Source organism: Xiphias gladius, chromosome 9 (assembly GCF_016859285.1).
Source record: "Xiphias gladius isolate SHS-SW01 ecotype Sanya breed wild chromosome 9, ASM1685928v1, whole genome shotgun sequence".
In the NCBI taxonomy this organism is placed as follows: domain Eukaryota; kingdom Metazoa; phylum Chordata; class Actinopteri; order Istiophoriformes; family Xiphiidae; genus Xiphias; species Xiphias gladius.
Genome location: NC_053408.1, coordinates 21,762,336 through 21,774,875, shown reverse-complemented (window position 1 = coordinate 21,774,875; position 12,540 = coordinate 21,762,336). Strand labels below are relative to the sequence as shown.

Here is a 12,540-nt window from a genome sequence, read left to right as displayed (position 1 = left end):
TTAAATGCATTATGTAATAAATGAAAAAAATATAAGAAGATGAGAAATAAATGTGAAAGTGGTGCACATATTCACAGTAAAGTGCAAAGTGTGTATCACATACTGCCCATCAGAAGAAAAATACACATGAAAAAAAGCAGTCACTTCATCAGGATCATTCTTTGATTTAAAATGGTAAATGGACTGCACTTATTTCTTTTCAACCTTAGAATGATGTGTGCACAATCTCACACAACCCAACACACACACACACACACACACACACACACACACTCACACACAAACTGATGGTGGCGAAGCGCCCATGTAAGGCACTGGCCTGGGCGGTGGGAGCAACTGACTCTTAGAAAATAGATGACGCAAAAAAAGAACAGCCACAGTTGATTCCCTTGTTAGCTGAAGATCTACCCATTTGTTTTTAATTGTCAACTTCATGCCATCATATTAGAGGGAAAATCCATGGATTGGAGTTTTTATGTAATCATGCATGTGGTGGACGACAGCTAAAAGAAAACGTTTTAATCTAAAATGTGATTAGAGCTACTACATCAGATTGTGATTAATCCTGAATTAGCAAAGAGAGACTCTTTTGAGCCAAATCCGCTACTGCATGTCTGATTAATTTCAATAGCATATACTTACGGTAGCTCATTCCAAACAGTGGTGTCATTTTGCTTTGTATTTGAATGTGGTCTTATGCGACAACAAGAAATAAAAAATTGAAGACAATAGTGATACATAATGTAATGCTACCTGTTAGTGTTTTTAGGTTTGTGGCCATTGTGTTATGAGCAACATTTCTTTTCTTACAGTTACAGTAGAATGACTTGATGCTGAGATGTGTATGAAGTGTTTTGGTTGTAACATTGCATTCTGAATATGAGTGAACTCCATTGAGAAATGCTTGTAACTAATATGTAAAGGTAACAATAAGAAACACAAAAAATAATCAGTGATGACAAAGTATACCCAGAAAATGTTTGATGTTAATCGAGCATTTTGGCCGAAGGAATCATTTCATTTCTCTGTTCCTCTGTAGATTTTACGAACAACATTTCGTTCATTTTGTCATGCACCTCAAACTGGAATAAAACACTGCGTTGATAAAATGCAAGCGGGGTGACTTTGTGGAACCAGAGCTCACCTTGGTAATGCCAAGGTGATGTAATGTAATTATATTAAATCCAGAAGCAAGGCACAAGGAGAACAATAATCGCCCCAGCAGACACAGTGAGTGCGTCAATCAACTAATACCGAAATACTGCTGTCATTTTCAGGCAGAAGGAACTGAGCCAGCTCCGTATGCAGATCACCAGGCTGGAGGAGCAGAGAGCCAAAGAGGCTGAGGAGAGGCAGGAGGGGCTTGTTAAAAGTCGGCACAACGCAGCTCAGCACAGGCTGCAGCTGGACAAGCTTAAGCGGTGAGCCAGGAGGAAGAAAGTGAGAATAAGAAAAAGAAAAGGCAAAAAACAGTTATAGCTGGGATTAGTGTCAGCGCATTCCATCCCAACCTTGCCAGTAAAGTGAGTCTTTGGTGTGCAGGACGGGGTATCGGTTCTAGGGGGCATGGCCCGTTGCGTTGATGGCAGGTGAAGGTGGAGTTTTGCCTCCTTGAGGAAAGGGCCTTATTTGCACCGCAGGGGTGAGGGTTAGGACCAATCAAGCGGGCCGTCGTTGCCAAGGGCAGGGCCATGAAAGAGTGGCACATTACTGTAGCTTTGAGGCAGGTACGAATGTATCATGCAAAACCTCAGTTACAATGAATATGTGAAGGCTGGAGTGGATGATGTTATCAGTAAAGTGAGGGGATTGGTTTTAAACACAATAAAAACATATTTAAAACTACATAGATGACATGGGACATTTACACCTGCAAAAGGGTTCTTGGTAACTTTATGGTGTTTTCATCACTCCCTAGAATGAATAGTAATTCATATTTCAATTCCCCACCACAATCTTCCTTTTTAATAAGTTTTCTAGTTTGCTAGCCTCCAAAATTCACTTGTCGTTCACTCTGAATACACATTAAGTTAGAGAACATTCACATATCAGATCCTTGAATCCCTTGACTGGCTACTTTTAGGATTTTATATATTACTTTTAAATGTCAAGTGAAATTAAAATAAATTTTGTTTTAACATTTGTACAAATTTGGTCAAAATTGTCATTGAATTTTATTATCAGGACATATTCATACTGATTTTAAGACACTATCCTGTATGTTTGAAAATGTTACCCATTGCTGTGAGTGACTCCACTCTCCACTGGTATTGAAATAATATGCATAGAAGAATAACAGAGAATAAGTACAAACATTTCTTCCACTTTAACTACTTGGAATAACATGATGTGCCCCTCTAAATGTTCACTGTTTTATAGCGACGGACATTGCTAATGGTAGATAGCTGTTGTTGAAAGAGAAAAAAAAAAACTTTTGTGGGCTTTTTTCTCCAGTCAGTAGCGCAGCACAGAAGGTGCAGCACATCTCTTGCAAGGCTAGCTCTTATTTGTCACTCAACCAGTGCCATGGGAAATGTCCACACTGCTCACACAATTAATGTCCAAAAACTGTCTTCTCTTCTTCTGAACAGTACAAAAAAATATGGATAATAGCTGTAATACCGTTATGATTTATATTTCCTTACACAGAAAGTAAGGAGAATTCAGATTCAGTTTGCCCTTAGGGCATGCCTCGATCTGGTTCCCAAATGTATCAGAAACCGTTTTTCACACACGTCCAATGAAAACCAAAAGTGTTCAATATTAAATAAATTTTAAAAAAGGCATCCTGAAATGAATACGTAATAATAAATACAAAGTATGTAATATAACTGCGAATTAATCCAATACATTTTTGAAACCCATAACATTATTTAGAAATGTTGTTCATTCTGCTTCTTTTCACAAAAACAGACCTTGTTGCAAGTCATCATATTTAATTATAGCAGTTTTTATTTCAACATGTCCTTTTTCCAAAGTCTGTTTTTGGAAAAAGAATTAAAAACAATTTTTTCCACTGATCATTTTATTTCATAAAGCCACTTTTCACTTTCACTTACAAATTCTTTTGTCTGTCAAGCAAGACAAAACAGTGCAAAGCCAGTTATGTGATTGGCTATTAACTAATTCAGACTGTAGCAATATAGTATATATGTGTCTGTATTTATTCAAATTTATTTCATAACGTATTATTTATTTATTTAATATCGAAGACTTGCTCTACTTCCAAGCTAGTGTGCCACTTTTACCTCCTCAGATGAAGTCTTGCTGGTTCTTTCTAACCTGAAGCTGAAGAATTTGTTTTTTTTTTGATTGCCTCTGTCATTTGGTCCCTAGGCTTTGAAACATTTCAGCTTGTGGACATTGTTTAAGAAAGCTGCTTTATTGAAGTAATAATCGCCTGAGATAAACTATCTGCAGGCCAATAGGGGTAAGTGGGGAAGCTGTGATTTGGTGGAACTTCCCTATTAGGTAGACAGTGATAACAGATTAATGTCGACTGGGTTGGAGTAATTGCTTTTTGCTGCAAGTGTCTGCATATGTTCACGCTGAAAACTGAACATGTTTCTTACTCAATCAGTGGTATGGTACTGTAACTGTGTGTGTGTGTGTGTGTGTGTGTGTGTGTGTGTGTGTGTGTGTGTGTGTGTGTGTGTGTGTGTGTGTGTGTGTGTGTGTGTGCATGTGTTTGTGTGTGTGCGCTTGTCTTTTTGTGGCTGTTTTGTAGCTCTATGGCTGATGAAATTCAAAACCAAACAGAGGAGCATGAGAGGATGACATGGGATTTGCAGCGCAGAATACAAGAGGTAGAGGGAGAGATGACCCTACAGAGACAGGTGAACACACACACATACACACACACACACACTTTTATCCTTATGAAGGCCTGAAACAGTTTTTATCGAATGTCTTTATGTTTTGTTAATGGTTTTGTTAATGTATGCCATAATGTTGAATTATGGTTCACTGTTGAGTGATGTTTCCCGGGGTCATCTGGTGTTTTGTGTCTTTCAACAATCAGACACCCTCACCCAGGTGACCCAGCCAGGGTTGATCAAGCCCCAGGTTGTGTCCAGGTAGCGCTACCCCACCCATGGCCCTGCTTTCCTGATCTGTTTGGGGATTTCTGAGATCAGCACCATTTCTACCCTTTGCGTTGTTGTGGCAGCAGTTTCTGGAACTTCAGGTGCTTCTCCACTCGACTCCAGGTCCCACTCTGGTGCCATTGCTAGCAGACCACAGGAGGTGGTCCTGGCAGCTGATGGTGGGCTTTTCCCCAGCCCTGACAAAAGCAATGGTCTTGTTCACTGGGTGGAGGCACTTGCAGTGGCAAATCCCAATGCAGGTGGTGTCCACTATGGCCTTCAGGTCTTGGTCATGATCCTAGTAGTAGTGCCCTTGCCCAGGGCTTTTGAACAGCAGCTGAGGATGTGCTCCAGGGTCCTTCTCTTCAGGTTCAGAGGACAAGCTAGTGACTCAACCTTCCCCCCAGGAGAATAACTTGGATGGACTTGGTAGAACATTATAGACAGCTTGGATTAAGAATTTTATTCGATAGGGCCCAGCTTTCCAAAGCTCAACCCATGAGTCTTTGCGCTCCATCGCTTACTCCCATCTTGTCCAGGCTCCCTGTTGCTGTATTTCCAGCCATCCTGCTAGCTCGCCCCTCATGGTATGATGCTCGTAAAAGGCTCGCTCCTCCCCGAAAAAGGCGATGCTGCTCAATGAGCTACCATGCCGCTCCTCAATAATAATAAAACTATCATGGCCTCTTATAATACCTGCCTAAATAAAGAATATATTAATTTGACACAGTGTAAAACACACTGGGCTACTGACAAATTTGCACAGCTTCTTCACAAAGCGACTCTTCATTGTAATATGCTCTATGTCTTGTTTTACAACTCCTCACAGTTGGTCTTTGTGCAGTGGAGAGCAATCCACTTTACAGGACTGAAATAACTGTAGAGCAGCCAGACAATCAGAGGGGATCACTAGCAGACCTTTAGGATGAACCCAGACAAAAGAGCGCTCACTCTGACTGGTATCTGAATCTGTTGGCTTTGTGATCACGAGTACAGCAAATGTCCAAGTATGTGTTGGTGTGTGTTTCCTTATCTGTATCAAGATGAGATAAGGCAAGATAAATACTGTGGGCTATTGTTGGCTCTGGGATGGGGCAAAAGTAGAGTCCACACACTGTTCACTCAACTTCCATGGCTCTCGTAGCCGGGGATAATATCTCTTCAACAAACACAGAAGAACTCAGATCAGCGTGGAGAGTCTTTTTCTCTCTTTCAGCTAACATCCTGGGTTATTTTAAGTTAAACGGTAACGTAGATGATAGCTGGCTATATGAGCCGCCTTGAGTTATGGCAGTCCTGTAAAGTCCTGTGACATGAGTAATGACGGTCCATGCAGACTTACCCTAGTTTACAGGAGTGTTGTGACTCAAGGTGGCTCATATAGCCAGCTTCCATCTACATTACGTTTTAACTTAAAATAACCTGTTTGTGCACATTGTAATTACTCAATTTCCACACAGTGGACATTGTACAAATCTTGCAGCCCTAACCTGAACCACATACAGCAAGTAACTGCCTACAAATAACATTTAGTGCAGATGTACATGTTTACTGAGAAAGGGCATAAATGCAAAGATCGATCTTGGGATTTTAAGAGTCAACACTGGATCATTCAAATAAAAATCCAAATTAATCAGAAAATCTATTTCTTTGACCCAGTCCTATATGTTAGTGATGCAGCAGGTGAAAATATGTTCATATTTGAACCCATTCCTCCCTGTGACCACCTGTTTTGTTTTATTGGCAAATTGAAGATGTTATCTGGAGTCAAATTAATTGTAATAACTGGCTAGTTTGCAAGCAATTACAAAAAAAACAGCTGTCAGTTTAGTGTCCTTCTCTGGCAGTGAAGTGTTTCTCAAACATAAGACCACGTTTCTAATAAATTCTGTTCCTTTCTGACACAAAAAGCAGTGTTACTTCTTCTGTTTGGTTTAATTTCCAGTAACCTTCACTCCATCCACTATGTGTCATCGCTGTCACTGAAAAGTGTTGGACAGCCTTTATGCTAGAGAGCAGTGATCTCTTCTTGATTTGTGCTGTGACTTAATTTAAGTTTGCACGGTAGAGCAACCAAGCAGATTTTGAAGTGGGACCACACTGGCTAGTAACACAGAAATGCGCTGAATGATGTTGTGTTTTGTTATAGCAACTATGCCTATATCAGAACAAATTATTAAATCTACAATCACTCTCCGGCCAACAGGAGATGACGGCTGCTTTTGACAGGGAGCTCAGACAGCGGAAACATGAGTATAACTTGAAAATGGATGAGATGTGCGCTGTGGTGCTGTCTCATGATCTCAAGGTGAGGAGAGTAAAAGGATGGAAGTAATGAGTCAATCTATTTTGTCCATTAGTACCAGGTTTGTAGCATAAGGTGGACTGAAAAACTTTACACAAGTGCTTTGCATGACATATACTGTATGCAAAGTACTTCTGTTATTCCAAATTCACAGCTAGTATAATTACACATGGTATTTTTATAGAGTATAGTAGTATTCTAAATCGAAATAATGTAATAAAATTATTACAGCAGATTTACACGTTTGAATTTCTTGTTGAACTCTAATCTTCCCATGGCTAGTCTTTCACACCTAATGTTTTCATCACCATTTGTTGCTGCATATGTGTGTGTGTGTGTGTGTGTGTGTGTGTGTGTGTGTGTGTGTGTGTGTGTGTGTGTGTGCTTGTCCAGGTGAAGCTGCTGTCTAAAGAAACGGAAGATCATTTCCAGGCTCAGCGGCAGGCTACACAGGCTCTAAAAGCATCTGAGGAGTTCTCTCGGCATATACAAACCCAGCTGCAACACAAAGACCGGGAGATCCAAGAACTCACTGCTGTCAAGGACTGCAGGTATGCACCTGTAACGTTAGTGTGTGTGTGTGTGTGTGTGTGTGTGTATGTGTGTCTACATGTGATTTAGGTATGGTGACTATCCTCTGTCTCGGGAAAAAGAAGCTGAAGGAGGAGGTGAAACAGATGGAGACAAAACTCAAGAAGGGGGTTGACAATATTAAGAAACGAATCATAAATAACACAAAGTCCTCTCAGTCAGGCAGTCAGAGCGAGCTGCTGGTATTAGGAGGTACTGTAAGAGAGAGAAAGAAAAAAAACAAATCTCCAAATTTGCAAAACAAAGAAAAACTGGGAGGCATTTGACAGAGTTTTATCAAAAGTGTCATTTACAACAATTTTTACTTCTTTTTCAGTTAAATAGCTGTAGCCACTAGCAGCAGGAATAAAAAAGATGGCGAGACTTTTTCCAGACGACATAATTTTAGCTACATGACAACTGTGCCTGTTTTTTTGTTTGTTTATTTTGTTGGTTGTTTTTGCCTCTTTATCACCTAATTCGTTTGGGGAGAATTACATATAACCTCAGCACACTTCTGACCACTGGATTACTCTCAACTCACCAGTTTTACAGCTGTTTGTGTTTTGATCAGACATGGACAGCAGAGATCCTGTGACATTCACTGTGGCAACACCAATAACAATGGGAGCGCATCTTGATGAAGGTGAAAGAAAAAACATCAGGGAGGACAAGATGGTGTTTGGAACAGGCCTAGAGCCCCAGTCCACCATCCTACCTAAAGGGGTCCCACCATGAGAGGCTGTGGCATCCTCTATGTTAACGTGGACATGGCTCAACCACCAGATGCTGTACCGAGTCATCCAATCATCAAAGTCCTTGTCTGTTTTCTGTGTGGACGGAGCAGAGTGACCCAGCAGGTCACAGGGTGGTGTAGTCTGTCGCATGATGAACAACAACAGGTGTTATCCAAGAGACACTAAAACTCTCTCCTGCTCCTGCGGGTCCTGCTTTGAGCATTTGACAATGTCATAATGTCATGAGACAATGTTTTGGCAAGGCAAGCCTTCACAACTTCTGCCGAATCCCTATCAGCACATTACGTGTCCCACGTGCTAGGACTCTGACACATTATTCTCCATTTCAGGAAGGTTATAAGGCCAATTCTCTCCCATCATTCAGCAAGGCAGATCCCACTGCCTTATCAGAGCATACACTGCAGGATGTGATGAGTGTTTTATGTCCAGTTATATGTTCCAATCAGGCACTGACAGCTTCAGTGGGTCTGTGAAAGTAGTGACAAGCTTTATAGCAATGCTGCCCAACAATATCACATCTGTGGCTCTGCTAACTCTGTTCAAATTATTATTATAATTATTGCACACAAAACTTTTAGCACATCCTCTAGAGTGAACCCACCCTGCATTTCACTGTACATATTGAGAAAAATGGGAATGTAACAAGTACTGTAATTCCTTGAATATATACGTATGTTCCATCTGCAGTGTTTTTTTTTTTCTAATTGCAAGACATAAGATGGAATATCAATAGGACAACACAAGGAAAAGAAAATAGGTAATACAACGGTATACAGATTATCTGATCTTGTGTGTTAATCTGGCATTGGTGTCTATGAGTGTGTGTGTGTGTGTGTGTGTGTGTGTGTGTGTGTGTGTGCCACACTGAGGGAAGAGAGAGAAAAGGAGACAGCCAGCTGCAGGAAAGTCAAACGGTTGACTTTTTTTTTTTTTTCATTTGCTCTGGATAGTCCAACTAAATTCTGTACTGTCAGCAAGATCGTTACAGCGAGTTCTCAGTTTATTTATGTGTCCAGACTGCTTTTCAATAGTATTTAGAGGCATTATTGTGCTCTTGTAAATGTAACTGATATGACTAACTGAATGAAACCTTTTTAATCAACTAATTTAAAAAAATAAACATATAGTCAACAGTAGTAAGGAAAAATGTTTTTAGATAAAGGCATAAGTCTTTTCTAAAATAACTTTCTAAGATAACTAAATCGTGTACACACTGACAGGAGTTTCAGTCTCTTTTGAAATGTAAACTAATTATCATGTTCCCTTAAAAGCATAGATGGGATGCTGTATATTAATATTTGAGTGTAATATTCCAAACATTAATATACTGTTGAAAATCAATCTTTGGAGTACTGTATATTTTTTCCCTCAAAAAAAGAACAGTCTTCTCCTCTCGACTCATTAAACCATTAAACTGTCAAAACAGTTACAAAGCAGTTGGAGCAGTTGAGTGTAATTTTTTGTCATTTCTTTTTTTACATCTAGAGGAATTATACGTATTGTAATACACTCTACATTACTTCCAAGCATGCTGGCTCCAGCTGCCTACACTTAACACTCGGAAAAATGGGTGCATATCTAACTTCAGCCCCAGTGATTCACTTTCTTCTCCAGTGATGCCCCGTTTATCAAAATGGATTTTTAAGCCAGGACTTGCGTCTTCTGGCACATCACCAGCCGTGCATTGGTTCAGTTTACAGGGTTTACAGATAGACTCAGACAGAAGTCAACACAAAGTTACTTGAGGGATGAGGGGAATCATTCAGAGTTTGTAACAGCCTCTACGAAACTAGTTTATCAGTACACTGCTGAACGTGTCCCCCAGTACATTTAGATGCACTTAAGTACTGGGTTAAATCTACATCTACACATGTGCATGACTCCAGACAGGAAAATATTGCTGTGACAGCAGTGTAGTGGGATAAATCATGAAAACGGACGGGTTATGTATATCTGCATTTTTTTGCTTAAGGGAGGGTACATTTTTTTTGTGGAGGATCATGTAACATTTTCTCATTCCATGTATTTCATTTGATTCTTCCTCTGTGACATTTATTTTGGAAAAAAATGGAAAAAAAAAAACAAATGGTTAAATCAAACTGATGGCTTTCATGTGTGCCACAGCTCATAAAGGATTGTCTGGCCACATGCGCAGGACAATAATCCTATCTCTGTATCAGAGCTTTCTTTTCTTTATCACAATCAACTAGTAGTTATTAGAGTCAATATGTCAGTTTTTGATATCAGAATACATGTAGATCTTTCTAGGTATTAGTGTTTGAACGCTATCTCTCCACAGAGTGCGTCGTTTTTCACTTTGAGTGTAAAACTGCCTCCCTCATCCCTGCACATCAGTGACAAGTGATTTAAACCATTCTGTGATTAATTCATGTTTTGATATTTAATGGTGTGCTCAAGGAATGGGTCCCATTTCAATCTCCGACAGACATCTATGTTTTATCAATTTGTCTGTCCATTCCTGTATTTGTTACAGAGCGTTGCTGTAAAATGTCAGACTAGCATATCAGCTGATCTCGTTGGGGTCCATTCACCAGCAGTGCTGAAACCCTGCCGTTTTTGTTCTCATTATTGTTATTATTATTATTATTATTATTATTACTATTGTTATTGTTGTTGTTGTTGTTATTCCGTATGTAAGAGCGGTTGTGTGGACTAAACTGTAAACAAAACAAAGGCGAATAAGCTCCACAAAAAAAGACCAATGTCAACCTTAAGGCTTAAGTGCTATAATAAACATAAAAGCATTTTGTTTAATAATTCACTAGCTGTCCATTACAAATTCAAACACTTTGTACCCATGTGTTCCCTATCTAGAGCTGCATCTCCTGGTATCGGCCACACCCATTTCCGTATACGTTTTTGTTGCAAATTAGCAAAATATGCAACAACAGCTTTTTCACCCTGGCCCATGGATTTTTGAGTCGGGGTGACAAAATTGGTGTCAAGAAGATTCACTGGAACCTCTTTGTCAATAATTACTTTGCACATTCTTGATGCTTTACTTTCTTTATTAGCTACATGTCATTTTTGGAAGAACATTGTATCTTGCCTCAACCACGTCCAAACTGCACGACATTTTACGAGGGGTGCAACAACAGCACAATTTTTTTTTTTGAAAATAAATAATTAAAACTGTTTTCAAATTTCAACATATTTCCAATGCCCATCCAGTATATGTTACAGATTTGATGAAAAATGGTAGACATGGGGCGTGGACAGTTTTCCAAAAATGTATTGATAAAGAATTCTTCCTAAGTTACAAATACGTGCTCCAAATGACACCAGAATTCATGTATTTATGCAGTATATATCGTTGTATAATTTCTTGTCAATTTTGGTGAAAAACTAATAATGATTCATAATTGCAATCCATTAAAAATGAGAAACAGAAAAAGCTTTAATTTAATTTGTGTTCAACCTGCTGCTGCCCTCTGCATTTTTTGTGCATAAAAGCCAAATCTGCTGTGGATAAAACTGCAAGTTGTCTGAATGTTTAAATGACCCATAATCTCTGACTGTATGGCTGTTTCTGTCAAGATATGAGAATGCGGTCCAGGCTCTGAGGGAGTGTGATGCACAGCTGGAGGCTCAGCGTCAGGCCCACACAGAGCAGCTGCAGAAGGCAGAGAAACACATTGTCGAGCTACAGGAGAATATGGAGGTTCTGGCTGCACAGGTGCACTGCATACAGAGAGACCACCAGGAGGCCATGGAACAGAAAGACGAGACAATCCAGAGGTGAGACAAACCCCGATGAAAAGAGACAAAAAGCAAAAGCCATCGTATTGGCATTAACTGGAGAATCTGCGTGTGTGTGTGTGTGTGTGTGTGTGTGTGTGTGTGTGTGTGTGTGTGTGTGTGTGTGTGTGTGTGTGTGTGTGTGTGTGTGTGTGTGTGTGTGTGTGTGAGTGAGCTTCCTTTACAATATTCATGGGTCCAAAACAAAACCGGGAGCCAACTATGCTTTTGGGGACCAAAATGCTGGACCCCACAACTTTAAGTAGGTGTTTGAGGGTTAAGACTTGGTTTTAGGGTTAGGGTTAGGCATTCAGTTGTGATGGTTAGAATGAGGGACTAGGGAATGCATTGTGTCAATGATGGGTCCCCACAAATATAGTTAAACAAGGCTATGTGTCTGTGCGTCTGTGTGTTTTCAAAGCCTTCGCAAAGAGGTAGAAACAACCCGGATAGGCTGGGACAAGTACATCAATCATGTCTCCGGTGATATGGTTGTCAAGAATACAGAGATGATCGCCCTGCAGGAGAGAGAAACCCAACTTAGGACTGAGCTGGAGAGGAGCAGAGAGGACATGGAGAGGTGGGAAGACATTTGATTGTGATACAAAGATAGGCTACCTTTGATAGCTTTGTAGATATAGATAAGTTATCTAGATAAGTTATATGACCTGGTGGAAAATTTTCTTACGATTTATAAAATGTCTTTGTGTGTGTTGTCAGGTACAAGCAGCAGTTGAGTGCTGGTTTGAAGAGAGAAAGGGCCTTAGAACAGATGCAAGTCCAAGTGGAGCTGGAGTGGCAGAGACACTGTGATGACGTGAAGGCCAAACACTACCTTGCCAATGAGCAGCTAATACAAGACCTTACCCAAGCTAGAGATCAGGTCAGCCTCTCATAAATTACACGGCCCCCCTCTAAACTGTGTTTGTGGCTTTACTGATGTACACCTAAACATTTTAATATAATCATACTTCAAGTCATGTGGACTTGAAGTATGACTGCAGTAAATACTGTGGAATTAAGAACACAACATTATCATTTCTTCTCTGATCTCAGAGACAAA

At 40.0% G+C, this 12,540-nt stretch overlaps 1 protein-coding gene across 7 annotated transcripts in view; it reads left to right on the top strand.

Annotated features, from left to right (window-relative positions):
• ccdc57 (coiled-coil domain containing 57) overlaps nt 1-12,540 on the top strand; it is a 51,509-nt gene that overhangs the window by 10,142 nt on the left and 28,827 nt on the right. For 4 of the 7 annotated variants that reach the window (XM_040134821.1, XM_040134819.1, XM_040134820.1 and 1 more), the window contains exons 4-10: nt 1,278-1,421; nt 3,728-3,836; nt 6,292-6,393; nt 6,784-6,941; nt 11,277-11,477; nt 11,899-12,057; nt 12,198-12,360. In XM_040134821.1, the coding sequence (XP_039990755.1) occupies nt 1,278-1,421; nt 3,728-3,836; nt 6,292-6,393; nt 6,784-6,941; nt 11,277-11,477; nt 11,899-12,057; nt 12,198-12,360 (1,036 nt within the window). The remainder of the gene's footprint in view (nt 1-1,277; nt 1,422-3,727; nt 3,837-6,291; nt 6,394-6,783; nt 6,942-11,276; nt 11,478-11,898; nt 12,058-12,197; nt 12,361-12,540) is intronic. The other 3 variants (XM_040134826.1, XM_040134823.1, XM_040134822.1) reach the window with 2 other exon arrangements.